The following is a 19,727-nucleotide window of genomic DNA, read 5'->3' as shown; positions in this document are numbered from 1 at the left end:
GTGAGTTCAATCCCTGAGTCAGGAAGATCCCCTAGAGAAGGAAATGGCAACCCACTCCAATATTCTCGCCTGGAGAATCCCAGGGACAGAGGAACCTGGTGGGCTACAGTCCATGGGGTCACAAAGAGTCGGACATGACTGAGCGACTAACGGCAGGGGCTGAGCTCGCACACAGGCGGTGCCTGAGAGTGTGTGTTCCATGGAGTTGAAAAATTTCACACATCTCAGGCATCCTGGTTGGAGGAAGCAGGAAAAGGCACCATCCTCAAGCTTCAGAACACAGTAGACATGGTCTCACCAGGGGGGCGCTGCCTGCATCCCAGGTGCTTTGTGCGGACTCAGAGAAGCCCCGGAAAATGGCCCTGAAGGGCACATGGCCTTGACCTCTGGCCGGTTTCCTGTTGAGGCTGCAGTTTTGCTAGCGGGCACCCCTGGGCGTCCTGGCCTGGCCTCACCCCACCACATTGATATGTTGAGTCAGCTCAGGAAATGTGCTTGAGGCACCTACTCTCTGCCGGGTCCTGGGCTGATGGTGCAGGCTCTCGGTGACCATGGGGTCCCTGACCCCAGCTGCTGCTGACATTCAACCAGAATAAAGCACAGGTGCCTGAGGTTAGGGGGCAAGGACCTGGGTCCCAGTTCTTATCTCTGGTCACATTGTGATCCGCAGTCAGGAGGCTGGTTGCTTCCCAGCCCCAGGATCTGGGATGCACAGACCAGGAGGGGGTGCTCCTGTTCCCCTTGCTTTGTCCTGGAGGCATCATCACACCCAGTCCTGGACCCACCAGCCATCTGTATCCTTTCTCCTTCTTTCCCGATTCAGCTGAGAACTGGCCCTGGTGTCACCTTCTGCACCCACACCCTGCCATCTAGTCTCGGCATCTTGGGGTTTCTGCGTGGGATAGATTCTGTGTGTGCATAAAGCTGGAAAGCCAGCTGTGTGTCCCCTGAAACATACTCGTGGTTTGGAAATAAGATTTCGGTTCCTGTCCCAGCTTTTCTATCCAAGTTGTCTGATCTCGGGCAACTTATTTTATTTCTGTGATGCTCAGCATTATCTTTGTAAATAGTAAAAGCCCACCTCTTCAAGTTCCTGTGAGGGATTACATTGAGAAGTATCTTGGAAACTGTACTGCAACATAAAAGTCATAATAGAGGAGCTTCCCTGGCAGTCCAGTGGTTAAGATTCCCACTTCAGGGGGCAAAGTTTCCATCCCTGGTCAGGGGACTAAAATCTCGTATGCCTCATTGAGGAGGCCGCAAAAAAGTAATAATAGATAATGCATAGAAATTTGTTATTTTATTGTATCTCCTCCCAGAGAGTATATTTAATCCAGTCTGTAATGTTAAATGGAGTTTAAGAATTTCTTAACGTGAAGCATGAAGAAATAAACCCACGAGTACAACGTCACTACGTACCTGAGTTAACTGCATCTGGGGCATGGGCACCAAACTCAGAGTGCCCTGGTAGCCAAGGCAAAAAGGGAAACCCTCCAGCTTATAGAGTTTTCATGGTCTGATTTCTAAAAGCTAAAATGTTCTGATATAAAATGGGCTTTGAAGGGGTGGGTGGAACAAATTGGGAAAGGAGCATTAACATACATCCACTATCATGTGTAAAATAGCTAGTTAATGGGAAGGTGCTGATTAGCACAGGGAGCCCAGCTTGCTGCTCTGGGATGACCTAGACAGGTGGGATGGGGAGTGAGAGGGAGGGAGGCTCAAGAGGGGACGGGATATATGTTTATGTAAAGCTGGTTCACGTTGTTGTACGGCAGAAACTAACACAACATTGTAAAGCAATTATACGCCAGTATTTTAAAAAGGGCATTGACTAATTGGTTTCTCACCGGGGGGTGACAGAACAACCCAAGTGTAGTGTCCCATCTCAAGGGGGAGTGGACTGAGCTTTCCCTAAGGGTGACCGCCCTCCCTCCATGCCTGTCTGTGGCCACGATGCTCCTGTCCTGGGCTCCCACTGGCCCCCGCCAAGCCTGCACTGCCTGCTGCCTCCCCGCTCTGTCTGGCACCTTCCTTCCTCCCGCTGACTTCTTTCTCCAAATGTTTGCTCAGGTGGTGAAGCTGAAAGGCCAAGTGCTGTCGGTCATGTATCGGTTCCGCACCAAGAACCGCGAGTGGGTGTTGATTCGCACCAGCAGCTTCACCTTCCAGAACCCGTATTCCGACGAGATAGAGTACATCATCTGCACCAACACCAACGTCAAGTACGTACCCACCCGCCCCTCCCCAGGTCCCAGCCTGCGCTAGTGTTCCGTGATGCTCTCCTCTGCCGGGGACCAGCCCTGGCTGATCCAGGGTATTCGAAGGAGAGACGGCATAGGCGAGGATCAGGATACAATAGCTTCAATTAGATATTAATTAAAGATATAAAGAGTAATAGAATAAGGATAGCTCAGTAGGAAAATTCAGTGGAGAAAAGAGGCTGAGTAGCTTGGTTTACGCGGGGGACCAATAAAACTTCAAGACAAGAAGCTTGCACCACTTACGTAGGCCTCAGGCGTCCTTCCGTTCTCCCGAAGGAGAGGAGACACTGAGGCCTCCCCGGTCGGATCTTAGAAGCCCAGGCATAATTAGTAAGCATGGTGGGTTCCGCGCTCCAGATGGAGACTCAGCCAGAGTGAGAGAGAGAGCGACATGGGGAGACCAGTATTTCGAGAAACTGATCCCAATTCTTTATTTTCCAGAGTCTGTTTTTATACACTGAGATGTTATACAAAAGTCACGTGGGGACAGCAGTCCTGACTTTTATTAAAGTCAGGTGCTTCACACAAATGTATACAGAGGTCTTAGGGGTGTTACATCATCTTCTGGCCAGGGGGGCCTGCTGACAATTTACGACCCTCTCCTTGTGACAGCGGTCAGTCAATCAGGACACTTATTTCTCCAGGGCTGATTATTCTCAAAACAGACGCCACCCAAATAAAGTTACATTCCTACAGGGTGAGGGTGTAGTGGGTTTTAGTTAAGGAAAGAATTTACTTAGCCTAAGGTCTAACGTGATTAATATCAAAGGTTAATACTTATTCCTTCTATATATTCATTAATGTGTGTAAGGGCAGGGGATGTGGAGACTTAGCAACAAACATTGGCTCAACAAATGAAAAACCCTTCACCAACACAATTTCTAATCAGCCCATTATACTTATACTAATAGTTTTCTAACTTCTCTAAAGAACCTGTTTTTAGAGGGTTTAGAGCATCTTGTGCCTCTCACGGTTGGGAGGCTGTGAGCAATCACATGTGGCTGGACGAGCCTGTCAGGCAGGCTAGAGAACCTTCAGAGGAGTTTGTAGGTTAAAACACTCTTATCACGCCCAGGAATTATTATTAACTGGAGCTCTAGGTTAACTCCTTCTCCGAAAGAGGTGGTAGGGGACAGCCCCCCCGTAAAGTCAGAGATGTAGGTGAGAACACAAAGTAGTAAAGTAGGCAGGCTCTGGTTATGGGGGTAGACGCTCGAGGATTTCCAGGGGGACTCCTGAGGCTCGATCCCGCCTTTGCGTATGTCGAGCCTCCTTCCTCATGACCTTTGTCACGGGCGGAGTACCTCACTCTGGCCCTCAACACTCCTCCCTGCAGGCTCTGGCTCTGCCGGCAGCTGCAGATCCCTGCAGGAGACTAAGAAGCAGGACGAGGCAACACTGGCCCCTCTTCACTATCTCCTCCCTAGGTCCCCCTTCTCAAGGCTCTCCTGATTGGGAGCCCTCAGAGCTGATTGATGACCCTGGTGGTACTTCCTCTCCATCACACGGTTGGTCGGTTCAAGATGCTCTGGTTTCCATGATCTTCTCCTCCCCGAGTGCAGAGCCCAGCAGAGTGGAGCTGGGGGCTTCCTTGGGGCTCCCTGCTGTGCCAGCTGAAGCTGGGAGGTGGAGGAGTGAGGCTGAGCCTCTTGGCAGTTCTGGGGCATGGGGGGCAGGTGGCACAGCAGGTGAGTACCTCAGGGTCACAGGGCTTCTTGGCTGTCTGGTCACTGACGCAGTCCTCTGAGATCCCTGCTGGCTTCGCTGCTGTACCCTACGTGTGTTAACACACAGACCTGAGCTCCGGTCATGGCCCCTGATTCCCTGCTGTGTGACCTTGACTGTGTCCCTTCATCTCTCAGCCTTCATTCCCCATTGGTGGAAGGGGTGATAACAACTCTCTCTCAGGTTCCCCGGAAGGTTTGATGAGGTCAGGCTTCTAGATACAGGCAGGTCATGCCTCCTCTCTGAACTTATTCTCGAGGAAATATCAGCAATCCAAAGAACCAACATGGACAAAGGCAAAATGATGTCCACATGCATGGGAGCACATGGAAGCCGTGCCCAGTGTTGGGGGTGGGGGGGCACAGTCTGCAGGGCGTGAGACGAGCTTACATGGCGGAAACTGTGCCCACGCGTCCACGTGTCTCCGGTCAGCAGCACTGCTGCCCTCCACTTTCCCAGGTTCCACACTAAGCTGTGGAGTCTGTCCCCACCCTGGCCACCTCCCCGTCCTCATCTATGACAGCCCCCCTCCCCAGACACCAGCACCTCCAGGCCATCACTGTGAGTGACCTCCTGGCTTGCCCAGAGCTCTCCATTGCCATCCCTGGCTCCCTGAGTTTGGCGGTTCCCCTCCGGGTCCCCAGAAGCAGCCTCCTTTCTAGCACCATGCTGGACCACAAGGCGCAGAGCTGGGCAGATGGGTCCACACAAGACCCCTCAGAGGACCGGTGACCTGGGCTTCAGTCCCAGCTCCCACCTGGGCAAGTCACCTGCTCTTTTGAAGCCTCAGTTGCTCATCTGTAAAATGGGGAGAATGTCAGGCCCCACCCACCCACCCACCCTTGGATCCTCAGTGTGGATGGTGCTTTTGCATCTCTCTGGTGGAGCAGCAGCCCTGGGCAGTGGGATGGGGGGTCTCCAGTGGTCATTACTGATTTGATGGAGGCAGCTACATCCCCCCTGCCACGTGGCGCAGCTGCACGGCAGTTTCTTGGCTGTTCTCTGCCAGTTCCACCAGACTGACTAAGCACGCATTGCTTCTAACTCTGAGCACATTGTATTGTCTTCCAGCGAACGGGGAAGCCGGGGCCATCTGTGTGAAACCCTCCTTGTTCATGTGGGTCTGTCTAGTACCCTCCTCTCCTGCTCTGCTGGCTGCCAGCCAGGTCGAGGCCACCCCCTCTAGGACCAAGCCCTCCACTTTCTTTCTAGCTCCTGGTACATCCTGTCTCCCATGGGCCGGTACTCATCCAGTCGCGCTGCAGGTTTCCTCCAGAGGCCCTAACCTGGGGACATGCCTCCTGATCTTAGAATACCCCTCTGTTGCCACCGTCCTTGCTTCCCTCCCTGCCCTGCCACGTGTTTGTATTGGACGCCCTCACTGTTCATCTCCCCTTGACCCCCGAGAACCTGGTGTGGTACCAACACTGCTAACTTGCTCTCCCAGAAGCCACCAGGGACCCTCGTCAATAACCCGTTCTCACTGGTCATTTTTCCCTAACTGTCAGGGCATCTCCTCTCTCTTTACATCTTACCCCTTGACTCATCTGATGCTCTGATTCTTCTTACGCCTCCTTCTCCTAGTCAAGACTTTCTTGGTGGTAAGAATAGCAGGAGTAAATCTAGTTAAGTTGTAGATCCACTAATGCAAAAAGGTAACTTTTTTTTTTCTGCTTGGCCTGTGCTGTGTGGGATCTTAGTTCCCTGACCAGGGATTGAACCCGCACCCCCTTGATCACAGTGGAAGCATAGAGTCTTAACCACTGGACCACCAGGGAATCCCCATATCTTTATTATTTTTTAATATCTGACTTTGTCTAGTCACTGCTTGGTAAACTCCAGTGAAGGAGTTTTTGCTTCTCCCACTCTTCCCCACTTGGGCAGGAGAGGGAGCAAAGTGGTGCCTGTTAGTGCTGGGCCTGTGTCCTGCCCTGGCCTTGGAGAAAATGAAAAAGCTTGAGAAACAGGAGGAAGAGTGAGATACGCAGGGTGTAGAATCTCGAAGCTCCTTCTTTGTTCAGCAGCTGGGAGTGCAGAGGTGAGACACAGGCCAGACCTGCAGGGGCTTCTAGGAGGAAGTAACAGGTGGGCTCATTGGCCTGAAGCTGGGGTTGGGCAGCAGGAGCCCCAGGGAATAAGGCTGAAATGAACAAGAGAGCAAGTCTGCTCAGCATCTGTTCAAATTGCAGCTCATCTGTAGGCTCACCTCGCCTGTCCCAGCCCCACCAGCTACCTGTGCCCAAAGCTATGGAGATGGGCCAGCCCACCACCATGCCAGGCCACGGGCAGCATCCTAGAACGTCCACCGTTTTGATGCCAACATATTAACCAGCTCTTAGTGATAGCTACCTCCTCTTATGATCCTGCCCCTCCTCTCTTCTGTTCACCCTGTCTGCCTTCCTCCCCACACCTGGGCTCTCTCCTGGTCCTCCCTCTGCGTGTGTGATGCCTGGTGTCCATGGCCTGATCCAGGGAACCTCGGAGGGTGTGGTGGAAACAGCGCGCCTGTCACTGAAGCCACTTACATGCAGGCCACGCTCAGCGGTAAAGAGCCGGGTCCCAGGTTGGGGATCAGCAGAGTCCTCTGGATTTGGGGCAGAAGGACAGACTGAAGCTGCCCCTTTGGGGGGTTTTGGTTGTTTTATATTTATGGCTGTTCTTTTGTTTGTTTCACTGCATCGTCATTGCTCTGCACGGGCTTTCTTTGGTTGTGGTGTGCAGGCTTCTTACTGCAGTGGCTTCTCTTGTTGCAGAGCATGAGCTCCAGAACTCAAGGTTCAGTAGTTGTGGTGCACAGGCTCAGGTGCCCCGAGGCATGTGAGATCTTCCCAGACCCCTGTCTGGGGATCGAAACCATGTCCCCTGCATTGGCAAGTGGATTCTTAACCACTGGACCACCAGGGAAGTCCTCCCCATGCTTCATTCACTTCCAGCATGAGTACAAGCTTCGGCACTCACAGTTGCATGCTTTGTTGTGACGCAACACAATGGATGGTCACTAAGCATCTGTGCCAGGTGTCCAGTGCTCTCAGGATGCCTCTGCTCTGGTCCCCGCCACCCCAGGTGTCTCCCATCACATGGAGAGCGTGAGAAGTGAGTGGCAGGAGGGAGGGAATGCAGGAGGGAGCAAAAAGCCACAAGGAGGGCACAGGGGAGGCAGAGAATCAACAACTTACACCCAGGGCCTCTGAGAACGCATCCCTGGCAGGTAGCGTCACGAGGAGGCCTGGAAGGAAAGGAAAGCTCCCTCCTCCTAAAAGCAGCCACGGGCAGAGGCTCTGACCTATTTTCCTGGAATTCAGGCATCATGGACGAAACAGAACACTCTGTCCCGGGGATGTCCTTACATCTCAGAACGATCACTGCCTGCAGCTCACTGAGATTGGATGGAGTGAGGAGCCACCTCACACACGGACTCACAGCAGAGGCTGAACTAGTGTCTGCTGGCTTTTAAGGGCCTCTGGGTGAGGATGTAGCAAATGTTGCCTGTGGACAGCAGAGGGCAGTGACAGCCATCATGTGAACAATCCAGCTTCCAGTTTATACCTGACTGTCCTCGCCAGCAATAGGCAGACTTGTTGTGGAAAGGTTCTTTCATGCTCTCTGCCTGTGGGGGACAGGCAAACCCAGTTGCATTCAGTCTGGACCATCCAAAAGAAACATCCCAGGGAAACAGTGTGAATGGTTAGTGTTGGAAGCTGCTGAAGGGGAGGCCTCTTTGTCGCCTGCTTGCCTGTTTTCTTATTACGTCGAGGCAAGAAAAGGGAAAGTCCAGAAAGCACAGGCTCCCGTTTTACATGCTGGAGGCCCAGCTTTGAAAAGTGCCCACATCTGGGTGTCTGGGGAAAGACACCATCAGGGAGACATGCTGTGGGCTGCCACTGAGCAGGAGCTGTTCGCACGACCCAGGCGCTGTGCCTTCCTGTGCCCCCACTCTCCTTAGGGATGGAAGGCATTCCTGTGCATCTGTTGGGGCTGAGCACGTGCCCTCCTGTGCGACCACCCCTTACAGAGTCACTGCGGGTCTACATGACCACAGCTGCGTTTTGTGCTGGTGTGTATGTGTGTCCTTGAAACTCCACGGTCCCCATGTCTTCCGGGATGGCTTCCTGGTGGGCCCAGCCCACCTGGCCAGTAGTTGGCAAGATGTGCGAGCAGAGAGTAAAAGGAAGCAAAGAAAACCTACGGGAAGGTGTAGCTCCTGGTCTGTGCAAAATTTAGAGTCAGAAAGGAGCCGAAACACCCTGTCAAATCACCAAGCCCCATCTTATCTTGGGTCCCGCCCTCTTGTCCACCTGCAGCAGACAGCTGGCAGAAAGTTGGGGCCCACAGATTCTGTCTGGGGTCCTCTCTGGCCCACCTCTTCCTCCTCTGCCTCTTCTCTGAGGCAGACACCTGGCAGAGAGCCGGGGCGCACGGATTGTGTCTGGGGTCCTCTCTGACCCACCTCCTCCTCCTTTGCTTCTGCCTCCATCAAGGCTTCACCGTCTCCCGGGTGACCATCCATCATCCCCGCTGGCCGGTTCTCCCTGCCTTCCATCTGGCCCTGGAAGCATCTCTCTAAAACCACACTCAGCCTGCTCCCTGTCCCGGATCAGACCAGTTCTGAACCCTTTCACAGGCACCCAGAGCCCTTCGCAGGGGGCATGCAGACGGTGCTCAATCCATGGGGGTGAGGGGGCAGGATATTATTATCCTTGAGAGCAAATTGATCAGCTGAGCTTGCCCGCCCCCTCACCCCCACCACCCTGATGGCTGTGAGCCGGATTCCTGTTACTCCCAGGGGTATGATGGCAGGCTGCCCCCCTAATGGCTGGTTGCTCACTTACTCTGGCTGAGTAAAAACCTCTGCCCTGGGAGCATCAGAAATAATTGACAGCATCTGCCAGCATGCTGCACCTCCTGATGCAGAGAGGCCACTCTGACAGGAAGCCCGTGCTTGGTGTGTCTGTTCGCTGATCATTAGCTCTGGACCCCAGCTAATGGGTGGTGGGCGAGGGCAGCAGTCTGTGGAACAGGATCCGGTTCCCTCCTGTGTGCTATGGGTCAGCTTTCAGCCCAGCCACTGTGTTTCTCCCTCTCTGGAATTTGCAAGCACACCAAGGTTTATTTTCATTCCATTGCCATGAAATGTCCGAGAAAGCTCCTCCGACCTCTTCTCAGAATGGGGCAGCCCACGGGTCAGCACTTCTTCCCCATGCGCTCAGCTGCGGAAGCGGAAACCAAAGGCCCAGACCGAACATCTCATGTCCAGACCACAGGGACAGTGAGGTTGGCATCCTGGATCTTTGCCAGCCGGGCCTGAGACTTTGTTTTCTTTCCACATCCCAGCGAAAGTCTCTGTCTGTGGTCTCAGAGCCCCCAGAGCTCAACAGTGCAGAGAGCAGACACCCGTTGTAACACCTCTGGCTCTGATCATGTGTGATCATGCTTCTGTGCTAACTAAAGCCCTCGCCCTCCTCCATGCATCACAGACACACCCCAGGGCGCAGAGCTGGGCAAGTGGGAAGGGCTGGGTTTCTGCCCTGTTCACCCCAAGCACCAGGCCCCCCGGCACAGCAGCACAGCTGCCCACTCATCAAGATTCTGTGCTTGGGCTGGACACCAGGGCTGAACCACGAGGTAGGAGTGGTCCTTATTTCCCGGAAAACCTCTTCTGTGTTCAAGGTTGAGCGTCTGAAAGCTTATGAAAGGAAGAAGGGGGTGGTCCATGGATTCCTGCCCTGGAGGGGAGCTCACTGCTAAAAAAATCCCACAAAAATCCCAAAGCACAGATTTTTGTTTTCTCCTACCTGGTGGCTCAGGATGGTGTCTTGGGCTCACAGGTCTGGGATGGGACATGTGGAAAGGTGGTTCCTGTTACACCTTTGGGATGGAGTTCAGGGGCTGATGGAGACACATTTGGTTTTGAATCCTAGGTTTGCTGTACTGACCAATGTCACCTTGGGCATGTCACTGAACTCTCTGAGCCTCAGTTTCTTTATCTGTAAAATGGGACATTTTTCAGAGATGTGACAGCGTTGATGAGGTTCTGGCTCTGAGTACCACACTTGGATTTTAGAGGGCATGCCAATGAGAGATGAGGGTGCCCACAAGATGTAAATCAAAGTAAAACAGCAAAGCTGTCAAGTCAGAATCAGAAAATACAGAAAGTTGTCATTTTTCAATAGACGATTATATCAGTTCTTTAAGATGTTTTTGAAATGTCCACTTTTTTTGAAAATTATTTTTAGTGCTCCTGTTTCCTGGTGTTGCCGGGCTTAGGCTGCCGGGTGGGCAGTCACATGGTGCTGGTTTTATTGTTAAGCTTTTCTCCAGGCTCTGACGCCAAGGTTGGGAGACATACTGTGTGCTTCCCTGGTGGCTCAGTGGTAAAGAATCCACCTGCCAGTGCAGGAGACACTGGTTCCATCCCTGGGTTGGGAAGATCCCCTGCAGAAGGAAATGGGAACCCACTCCAGTATTCTTGCCTGGAGAATCCCATGGACAGAGGAGACTGGCAGGCTGCAGTCTACGGGGTCACAAAGACTCAGACATGACTGAGCGACTAACACTTTCACACTTCTCACTTTCAGATACAACCTCCCTTCTTCCTGTGTTGTGATCCCTAACTCAGCCATTGTTTTTGCCAACTTATCTGTCTGCCCCTGGAGGCTGTCAGCTCCCCGAGGCCAGAAACCACATAGGTTCTGAGTTATCTTTTCTCTCCAGTGCCTGGCAGACACTTGGCATAGATAGTTCAGCACACTTCACTGAAGACATGGCTCACCTGGGCGTAGTTCTTTTTTTTTTTTCTGGCTGCACTTGGAGGCGTATGGGATCTTACTTCCCTACTGCTGCTGCTCCTGCGGCTAAGTCACTTCAGTCGTGTCCGACTCTGTGCAACCCCATAGACAGCAGCCCACCAGGTTCCCCTGTCCCTGGGATTCTCCAGGCAAGAACACTGGAGCGCCCCCTGCATTGAAAGCTCAGTGTCTTAACCACTAAGCCACCAGGGAAGTCCTGCCGGGCTTAGTTTTAAATAAACTATTCACTGGGTCTTCCAACTGGGTGGGGTCCTCTTTTAAGATGTCTTCCCTTGTGGGGGACACACATGCTAGGGGCCCCAATTGAAAGGCGCGACTGGAGGAGAACAGTGTTCAGATTGTACACCTCTGAATGCTGAGGAAAAGAGTTGAGAACCACAATTCAAGTTATTCTGTGTTTCTCCAAAGCAGAATTGGAACTCAAACTGGGAGTTGTAGGGAGGTGCGTGCGTGCTAAGTCACTTCGGTTGTCTCCAACTCTTGCAAACCCATGGATTGTAGCCTGCCAGGCTCCTCTGTCCATGAGATTTCCCAGGCAAGAATACTGGAGTGGGTAGCCATTCCCTCCTCCAGGGGATTTTCCCAATCTAGCAATTGAACCCAGGTCTCCTGCATTGGCAGGCAGATTCTTCACCGTCTAAGCCACCTGGGAGTTTTAAATATAAAGGGAGTTTTAAATATCTCTACCCCAAGGGCTGTGAGCTTACATTGTGAGGCTAATGTGGTCCATCTGAATGCAGACTCTGAGCCGAAAGGGCAGGGTGAACGGGAGCCCTCCAGGTCCTCAGATGCTGATTCAGGTTGTGACTGTTCAGCAGCTGCCCCTCTCCAGGGACCTGCTCCCTGACTGAGCTCCACAGCTGCCTGTCCTCTCCAGGGAGGGCCTCAAGGGCTCTCCTCCATACACCTCAGGCCGCAAGTGAAGAGGGCAGGGGATCTGTGAGCCGTTGTCCTGCCTGCCACTTCCTGTCCAGGGTGTGGCCAGGAATGACAAAGGGACACCCCAGCATCATTCATACTTTCATAGTGAAAATGAACACGGAAAATCTTTCCAGTTAATGCAAACTCTTAAGATATTTTTTTTCCATGTTCCAAATCTCACTCACCCACACAGGACATAACGTTTGTAGCTGTAATCACAGCATCCGTAACATTTGGTGCTGAACTTTCCCCCACACTCTTGTCATACCTTGTGGTGTTTCCAGTCTTCACTGTGGTGGCCGCTGCTGACCGTGTTTACTCAGCAAATGAATAGATGTAGTTTACAAAGCCATTCCCCTGTCACAGCCAGCTGTGCGGGGACAGCTCTTGTTTCCTGCCCCTGAATCATTTCCTTAGTACAGCCCCTGCGGCAGGGCGACCACCTGCAAGGCTGTGACTGCAGCCGCCCCTTCTGATGTGGCCACCGTCCTGTTTTCCGAGAAGACTGCGTCCACACAGGCTTCTCTTGCAGGGTATGAGCGAGATAGTTTCAGTACCCTGCCAGCACACTGAGCGCGCTTTTACCAACTTAGTAGGTGAAAAACTGTACTTTGAGATTATTTTAATTTGTGCTTATTTTGCTTATTTTAATGGTGAAAATATTTCCCTACTTGCTCATTATATGTGTGTATATATATACATATATATATATATATATATTTATGTATTATTGTTGTTTAGTCGTGAAGCCATGCCTGACTCTTTTGCCACCCCATGGACTGTAGCCCTCTCGGCTCCTCTGTCCATAGGCTTTCCCAGCAAGAAATCCCATTTCCTTCTCTAGGAGGTCTTCCTAACCCAGGGATCAAACCTGTGTCTCTTGCGTGTCATGTGTTAGCAGGCAGGTTCTTTACCAGCTGAGCCACCAGGGAAACAAAAGCAACTATACTCAATAAAATTGACTTTTTGAAAAAACCCACTTATTTCCTAAATATTGGCAACCTAAGCTGGGTTTGATCCCTGGGTCAGGAAGACCTCCCCGCCTCCGGCCCGAGAGGAGGAAATGGCAACACTCCAATATTCTTGCCTGGAGAATCCCATGGACAGAGGAACCTGGTAGGCTACAGTCCATGGGGTCGAAAAGAGTCAGACACCACTGATCGACTAACACTTTCACTTTCCAACTTAAAAAAAAATCTTGGGTTGTAAGGCTGAGGAACATCTGTCCCCATTTAGATCTTTAGAGGCTCACGGGATGTTCTGGGAAGACCCCTGGCCACCCCTTTCCCTCCTCCCCCAGCCTCAAGGCCACCGCAAGTCATAAACATCACCCAGGTATAAAAGAACGGTACCTCCACTCTCCTAGTTTTACCGTTGCAGTTACCCGTTTCTGAAATGAACTAGGTGGTTCCCTTTCTACTTGGAGTTTCATGGCTCGTTTATGTAGTTAAGTTTCGCTGTTCCTTTTTTCCCACCCACATCCCTGGACCTGGTCCCCTCAGTGTTGTCACCAGATCTGATGTGTAACCGACTAAGTCAGGAAAACAAGGGGCCCCTCCCCCACCTCTTCCTGGTGGTCTCTCTGCCTTCCTCCATCTTTTGTCTCACCCATGCCCTTCTCCCTTGGGCTCTGAGGAAATATTGTTGACAGTAGCTTTCGAAGTTTAGATCTGAATATTTTCAGTTCTAAGGAAATAAAACCCGTTGATTACTTTAACAACAACAAAAAAAAGACTTGGAGCCTTGATTTGGAACATGAAGAAATAAAATCAGTCAAAACTGAAAACGATTTAGAGATCCAACAGGTGTCACCCACTGTGCCACTGGGGAGCAAGGGACATTCAGGCTCCTCCCTGTCATCCCCACGTCTTCTTTTCCTGACTCTCTGCTGACCCCTTGTTTCACAGGCAGCTCCAGCAGCAGCAGGCAGAGCTGGAAGTGCACCAGAGAGATGGGCTGTCATCGTACGACTTGTCGCAGGTGAATTTCTGGAAAACTCTTTCCCAGCTAGAACTGTCTCCAACCAAAGGACTGCAGACTAAATCCCCTCGGCCCAGCAGGTGGTGTTGCTCCCTCCACCCACACTGCAGAAAGCATTTTGGCCCCCAGAGAGTGTGTGTGCTCAGTGGAGGTCTACCGTGACTCTGCCACGCAGAGTGTAGAACACAAGCGTTAGGAGCTGCGGACAGCCAGTACAGTAAGTTCCCTCCATACGAAGTTCAAGCTGTGAGCTTTCAAAAATACAAATGTGGGTTTGCATATCCAATCACATGAGTTAGTTCTCGTGTCTGGCGTACACTATCACGTGCGTACAGCCTGTACAAATGGTTGTGCTCATGTGTATTTTACTGTACAGTACTATATAGAGGACAGCAGTGCAGTGTCTATTTCAAGCCCAGGGTGTCGGGAAGCAAGCATAAAAGCAGTGATGATGTAGCTGGTGCTCCTGTACTTTTTAAGGTACTGTACTGTAAGATTAAAAATGTTCTTTTAATTTTTTTGTGTTCATTTTTTTGTGCAGATGTGTGAAAAGTATTATAAACCTATGAGAGTAAAGTACGATATAGCCAAGTGTATTAGTTGGGCACCTAGGCTAACTTTGTCAGACTTACAAATGAATTGGTCTTAAGAACATGCTCTCGGAATGGAACTGGTTCGTATGTAAGGGACTTACTGGTACTGAGATCCAGAGGCTGTGTGGGAACTTGGAGACCACCCAGCTCTGAACCTTGTCAGCTCTGCAGCCTCCGTGCTGCCCCTCCCACCTTTAATCTGTACCCTGATGTTCTCAGGGGACCTCTTCCTGGCCATCTCCTCAGGGGCCCCTCCTTCCCTTCTCCTTCCTTCTCTTCTCACTGCTTCTGGCCTTAGAGAAACTGAAGCTTGTGTTGGTACTTGGCATCTCTCTCCAATTAAACTTTATGTTCACTTTCCCTGATATTTAGACTAAGTTGATCATTTTTATTTCTCTCTCTCCAAGTGATCGGTGGAACTCCAGTGAGCCTTCTGTGACCCTTTGTTCACACCCACACCTGTGTGTTCTATCTTTCACATATACAAAAGCTCCCTGCCCTACCCAGCACCCCAGCCTGAGATGCCAGCGATTCTGAGGGAGAGGGATCTGGTGTGTCTGTTCTGCCCCTCACACCCAGGGATGCTGTTGTGTTTTCACGTGCAAACAGGTGCCTGTCCCCAACCTGCCAGCTGGAGTTCATGATGCAGGGAAGTCCGTGGAGAAGGCAGATGCAATCTTTTCCCAGGAAAGAGATCCGCGGTTTGCCGAAATGTTTGCAGGAATCAGTGCATGTAAGTTCCCGAAGAGTGCTGACGTGGTGAGATGGTGGGATTTATAGTTGCCTCCAGCTGGCCACCCTTGGGGGTGAATTTACAGCAACTACTGCAAGGTGTAAAAGGAACACCAAATTCAGGGGTCCTAATGAATCCTCTCTGTTCTCAAACTCACCTCTCATTTACCTGTTACCTTGGGGCAACCACCTGACATCTCATGGGCCTTTGACATCTCATCTTCAAAATTTGAGGAATTGGAGTAAATGAGCTCTATTCATCATCGTACAGTTTAGTATTATCAAGCCAAAGACATGTCCCTATTTTTTAAAAAAAATTTTAATCTGTAATGTAGAGAGGACCATATTTGAAAATAAAAATATGCCTAAAAAGGAAAATAAAAATGATCCAGTATCGTACCACCTACATTTAATCTTTTTTAACTTTTTAAAGCTTGTCCTTTTTGTCTTTCTACACGTTGTTGTTCAGTTGCTAAGTTGTGTCTGACTCTTCGCAATCTCTTGGGCTGCAGCACACCAGGCTTCCCTGTCCTTCACTATCTCCTGGAGTTTGCTCAAACTCATGTCCATTGAGTCAGTGATGCCATCCAACCATCTCATCCTCCATCTCCTGCTTCTCCTCCTGGCCTCAACTTCTCCTCAACTTCTCTCATCAGGGACTTTTCCAATGTGTCGGCTCTTCATATCAGGTGGCCAAAGTATTGGAGCTTTAGCTTCAACATCAGTCCTTCCAATGGATATTCAGGGTGGATTTTCTTTAGGATTGACTGGCTTGATCTTCTTGATGTTGAAGGCGAAGCAACTAACATGGAGGGAGCACAGCCTCCCAGGAGGAGACAAATGGGTTAAAGATTTACTGAGCATGGTCCTGCCCACTAGAGCAAGACATATGAATTCTTTTTATATACAGAATTGAGCTCATACTGTTTGGTAGCTTACTTTTTCACATGTCTATTATGAACATCTTTCTAGGTTGTTAAATAATCTGCATTTTTATTGCCTGCATAGCGTTCCATGGTATGAGTGTTCATAAGTCATCCTTTGCAGTGGTCACCAGGGTGTCCACCTGTGTTAGTGTTGCTGTTAGAGAAAGTGGTACCATTTATGGGACTTCCCTGATGTCCAGTGGTTAGGACGCTGTGCTTGCACGACAAGGGTTCCAGGTTCAGTCCCTGGTCAGGGAACTAAGATCCCTACTTGCCGCACAGCGCAGCCAAAAAAATAAATAAATAATAAAACAATATAAGAAATCTTATAAAAAAAATGGTGCTGTCCAAAGTTCAGGTGTCACATGGAACCCACTTGTGTAGCCGCCTCACTCCCCAACTCAGACTGCCACAGAGATCAGTCTGTGATCACATATAAAACTTGGAAATGTTGTTGTCAGTTCCAAAATTCAGAAAAAAAGATTCCATTTTCATGTGATCAGCGAAATACAGCACAATTGGGATCAGTTTAGGGAGATATTGCTGACTCATGCCACAGAATCGTGGGAAATGCAGTAAAGGGACAGGACCCCCCAGTACCATCCTCCCAGGACCAAGGAACAGGGACAGCGTGGCCTAGGGGAGGACAGAGAGGCCCTAAGCAGATCCCAGTCCTCCTGCTGTCAGTTCGTGGGGTGGAAGACCCCAGCCCTATTCCCACGTGGCTGGGGACTGGATGCTAGGAAAGCAGGAAGCTGCCTGAACTGGTGGCTCAGACGGTGAAGATTCCACCTGCAGTGCAGGAGACCTGGGTTCGATCCCTGCGTTGAGAAGATCCCCTGGAGGAGGGCATGGCAACCCACTCCAGTATTCTTACCTAGAGAACCCCATGGACAGAGGCGCCTTGGCGGTCTATAGTCCATGGGATCACAAAGAGTCGGACACGACTGACTGACTGAGCACAGCACAGCCTGAACTGAGGGCAGCAGGTGCCAGCGCAGCCCAGCGCCCGGCTCCGAGCAGAGGACAGACCTGTTAGCACGACTCGAGGGCTCCCTGCTGGTGCTCCCCCTCCTCCCCATCGCCGGTCATCCACATGTGCCAGCTGCCCACAACAGTATTTCTTCCACTTTCATAAAGAGATGTGGTTTCTTCCAGCAAGAGGAAACAGTCCCACATATCACTGGTTCCTCTTCCTCTCAGATAATCCTGAAATATTTGGCCACACCCACAGCATTTCTGGGAAATCCATTTGAAATTTTAATGTTGTACAGACATAGACATCTTCCCACAGAGATGACAAAATAGAAAAAAAAAGTTAACAGAAAAGGAAAAAGAAGGGGAAAGAAAATATGTAATCTCAAAATTTTTCCACCAGCCAAGCTGCTTTCCTATATGAAAAAGCAACAGAGAGTTGGTTCAGTGGTTAAGAATCTGCCTTTCCATGCAGGGGACATGGGTTTGACCCCTGGTCAGGGAACTAAGATCCCACACACAACGGAGCAACTAAGCCCACGTACTAGAAATACTGAGCCCTCACACTCCAGAGTTTGTGCTCCACAATAAGAAGCCCTGGAGCCTCAACTAGAGAAAAACCCACACATCACAAGAAGACCCAGTGCAGCCAAAAAAGAAAAAAAGGAACAGAAGGACCTTCTCAGATATGTGCCATCTACTTATACTTCCTGGAAAAAATCACTTGCAGGAGAAGTCATTGTGAAATGAATCAAAATACAGAACCCAAGATTGGAAATGAAAGGTTGGAAAAGTAGTAGCAATGAAAAAGTGAAACTAGTAACATGTAGAATTAATATAAAAATTCTTAGAAGATAAAAAGATATTTAAAAATAAATAAAAACCCAAGTCAAATCAGTTCAGCAAAAATACATACTTTGGGCGAGGGTACTAGGAACAGAAATTTCTCATCAGTCTATACTATTTTTATCTCTGACATTACAAAGATATATAACTTCAAATATTAAAAACATAACTACTAATGAATGATTTAAAAAAAAGAAAAGGAAAGGAAAGAGGTCTCACTTCCAAATCATTTCCAAGAAAAGACAAGGACATTTTTAGCAACTTGCAAAATACTCAGAAGAAAAATAAAGTGAAATAGAAGAAACTATGAATAGCATGAGTAGTGCAATAAGTTGATGTCCAAGGGCTCCTGATTGCTAATTCTGGAATGGTATGCCCCCAAAATATGATAGTACAGAGTGATATGATACGATATGATATGATAAAATATGATAACAGAGTGAAACTATTTAACCTGAAAGAATAGATGCTGATGGTGCTGCAAAACCAAGGAGGAAAGCAGAGGTGTTGACCTTGCTGCACAAAGAAAAGTTAGAGCATTCAGTGAGGAAAGAAGCTTATATGTCATGAACACTGAAATGTGAAATCCAAAAATAGTTTGAAACACAAGAAATCCTGATAAAGCCAAATTGCAGTGGAAGATTTCAATATGCCTTTCTTCATCTCTAGCCACTCATGTAGCTCAAAGTAATAAGAAAGATATAGAAGGTTAAAATTTTTATATATATATATATATATATAATTTTATGTGCATGCGTGCTCAGTTATGTCTGACTCCTTGCAACCCCATGGACTATAGCCCACTAGACTCCTCTGTCCATGGGATTTCCCAGACAAGAATACTGGAGTGGGTTGTCATTTCCTCCTCCAGGGGATCTTCCCCTCCCAGGGATCGAACCCACATCTTATTGGCAGGCAGATTTTTTACCACTGAACCACCTGAGAAGCCCATGTGATTTTATAGACATATGTAATTTTGTACCCCACAAACATTCTGGAGCATTGAGAAAAATAAATGTTTCTTATTTAACCAACAACCAAAAATCTTAAATGCATGAGAAAAAAAATGGCTTGTTTATAGTCAAGAGAAATTCAGAAGTCTCTCTTACTCCTGCAACTTTTAATTTTATTTATTTTTTGGCAACCCCATGTGGCTTGCAGGATCTTAGTTCCCTGACCAGGGATCAAACCTGTGCCCCCACCAATGGGAGCATAGAATCTTAACCACTGGACTGCCAGGGAAGTCCCCCTCCTGCAACTTTTAGCCTCGTCTCTTTCTCTCCAAGATCCAAGGCCTTGTGATTAGGTTAGAAATACACACCCAAGATCTGGTCTCTTTCCATCCTGTAGGGATTTCCCATTGAGCAACACCATCATCACAGCAAAAGACAATGGAGCAGTAAAACTGTGCAGTGCCTCCGTGTTTTTAAAAACATCATGGAGGTTTGTTGACACATGTGGGAGATTTAGCCGTGGTCCCTTTAGCCCAATCCCTGGGCCCCAAGTCCGGGATCCTGAGTGTCCATCTCTGCTCATGGTCACCCAGGAAAGGATCTGCCCGCTCTGCCCACCTCCCCACCAGCAAGCCAGAGACAGGTGCAGATGTGGGGTTTGTCCAGGCACAGGATAGCTGCCATGTAACTCATCTGCATCTCCTTTATTCTAGTATCTTACTGCAAGTGGAGATGTTAGAGATTATAGGAATAAGATGCAAGTGGGGTCTTTGAGCTTCTGGGGAAATGGGAGGGTGCTTCGAGGGAGCCCCAGACCCCTCAATTACAAGAGAGAGTGAGAGAGCTCCCATCCCCACTGCTGTTTCTCAAACTACCACCCTCTTGCTCGTGTCAGATCTAAAGGCCCAGCTGGGGTTTGAGCCCATTTCTTTAGCCTCTCTGTGGGGGTGCTCGGGGCTCCCTGCCCTGGAGTCTATAAGGCGGGAACTCCTACAGGATGACCCTT

General features: G+C 49.7%; 1 protein-coding gene across 11 annotated transcripts in view; it reads left to right on the top strand.

Moving 5' to 3' along the window:
* The window catches only part of ARNT2 (aryl hydrocarbon receptor nuclear translocator 2), a 204,584-nt gene that overhangs the window by 166,891 nt on the left and 17,966 nt on the right, over positions 1-19,727 (top strand). For all 11 annotated transcript variants that reach the window (XM_086364221.1, XM_086364222.1, XM_086364225.1 and 8 more), the window contains 3 exons: positions 2,074-2,225; positions 13,624-13,696; positions 14,899-15,022. In XM_086364221.1, the coding sequence (XP_086220347.1) occupies positions 2,074-2,225; positions 13,624-13,696; positions 14,899-15,022 (349 nt within the window). The remainder of the gene's footprint in view (positions 1-2,073; positions 2,226-13,623; positions 13,697-14,898; positions 15,023-19,727) is intronic.

This window comes from Bos grunniens, chromosome 21, assembly GCF_055505025.1.
Source record: "Bos grunniens cultivar Pamir isolate PY7600 chromosome 21, Bosgru_T2T1.0, whole genome shotgun sequence".
NCBI classification, from domain to species: domain Eukaryota; kingdom Metazoa; phylum Chordata; class Mammalia; order Artiodactyla; family Bovidae; genus Bos; species Bos grunniens.
The sequence above is the reverse complement of the archived record's forward strand: the minus strand, read 5'-3'. Positions and strand labels throughout refer to the sequence as shown.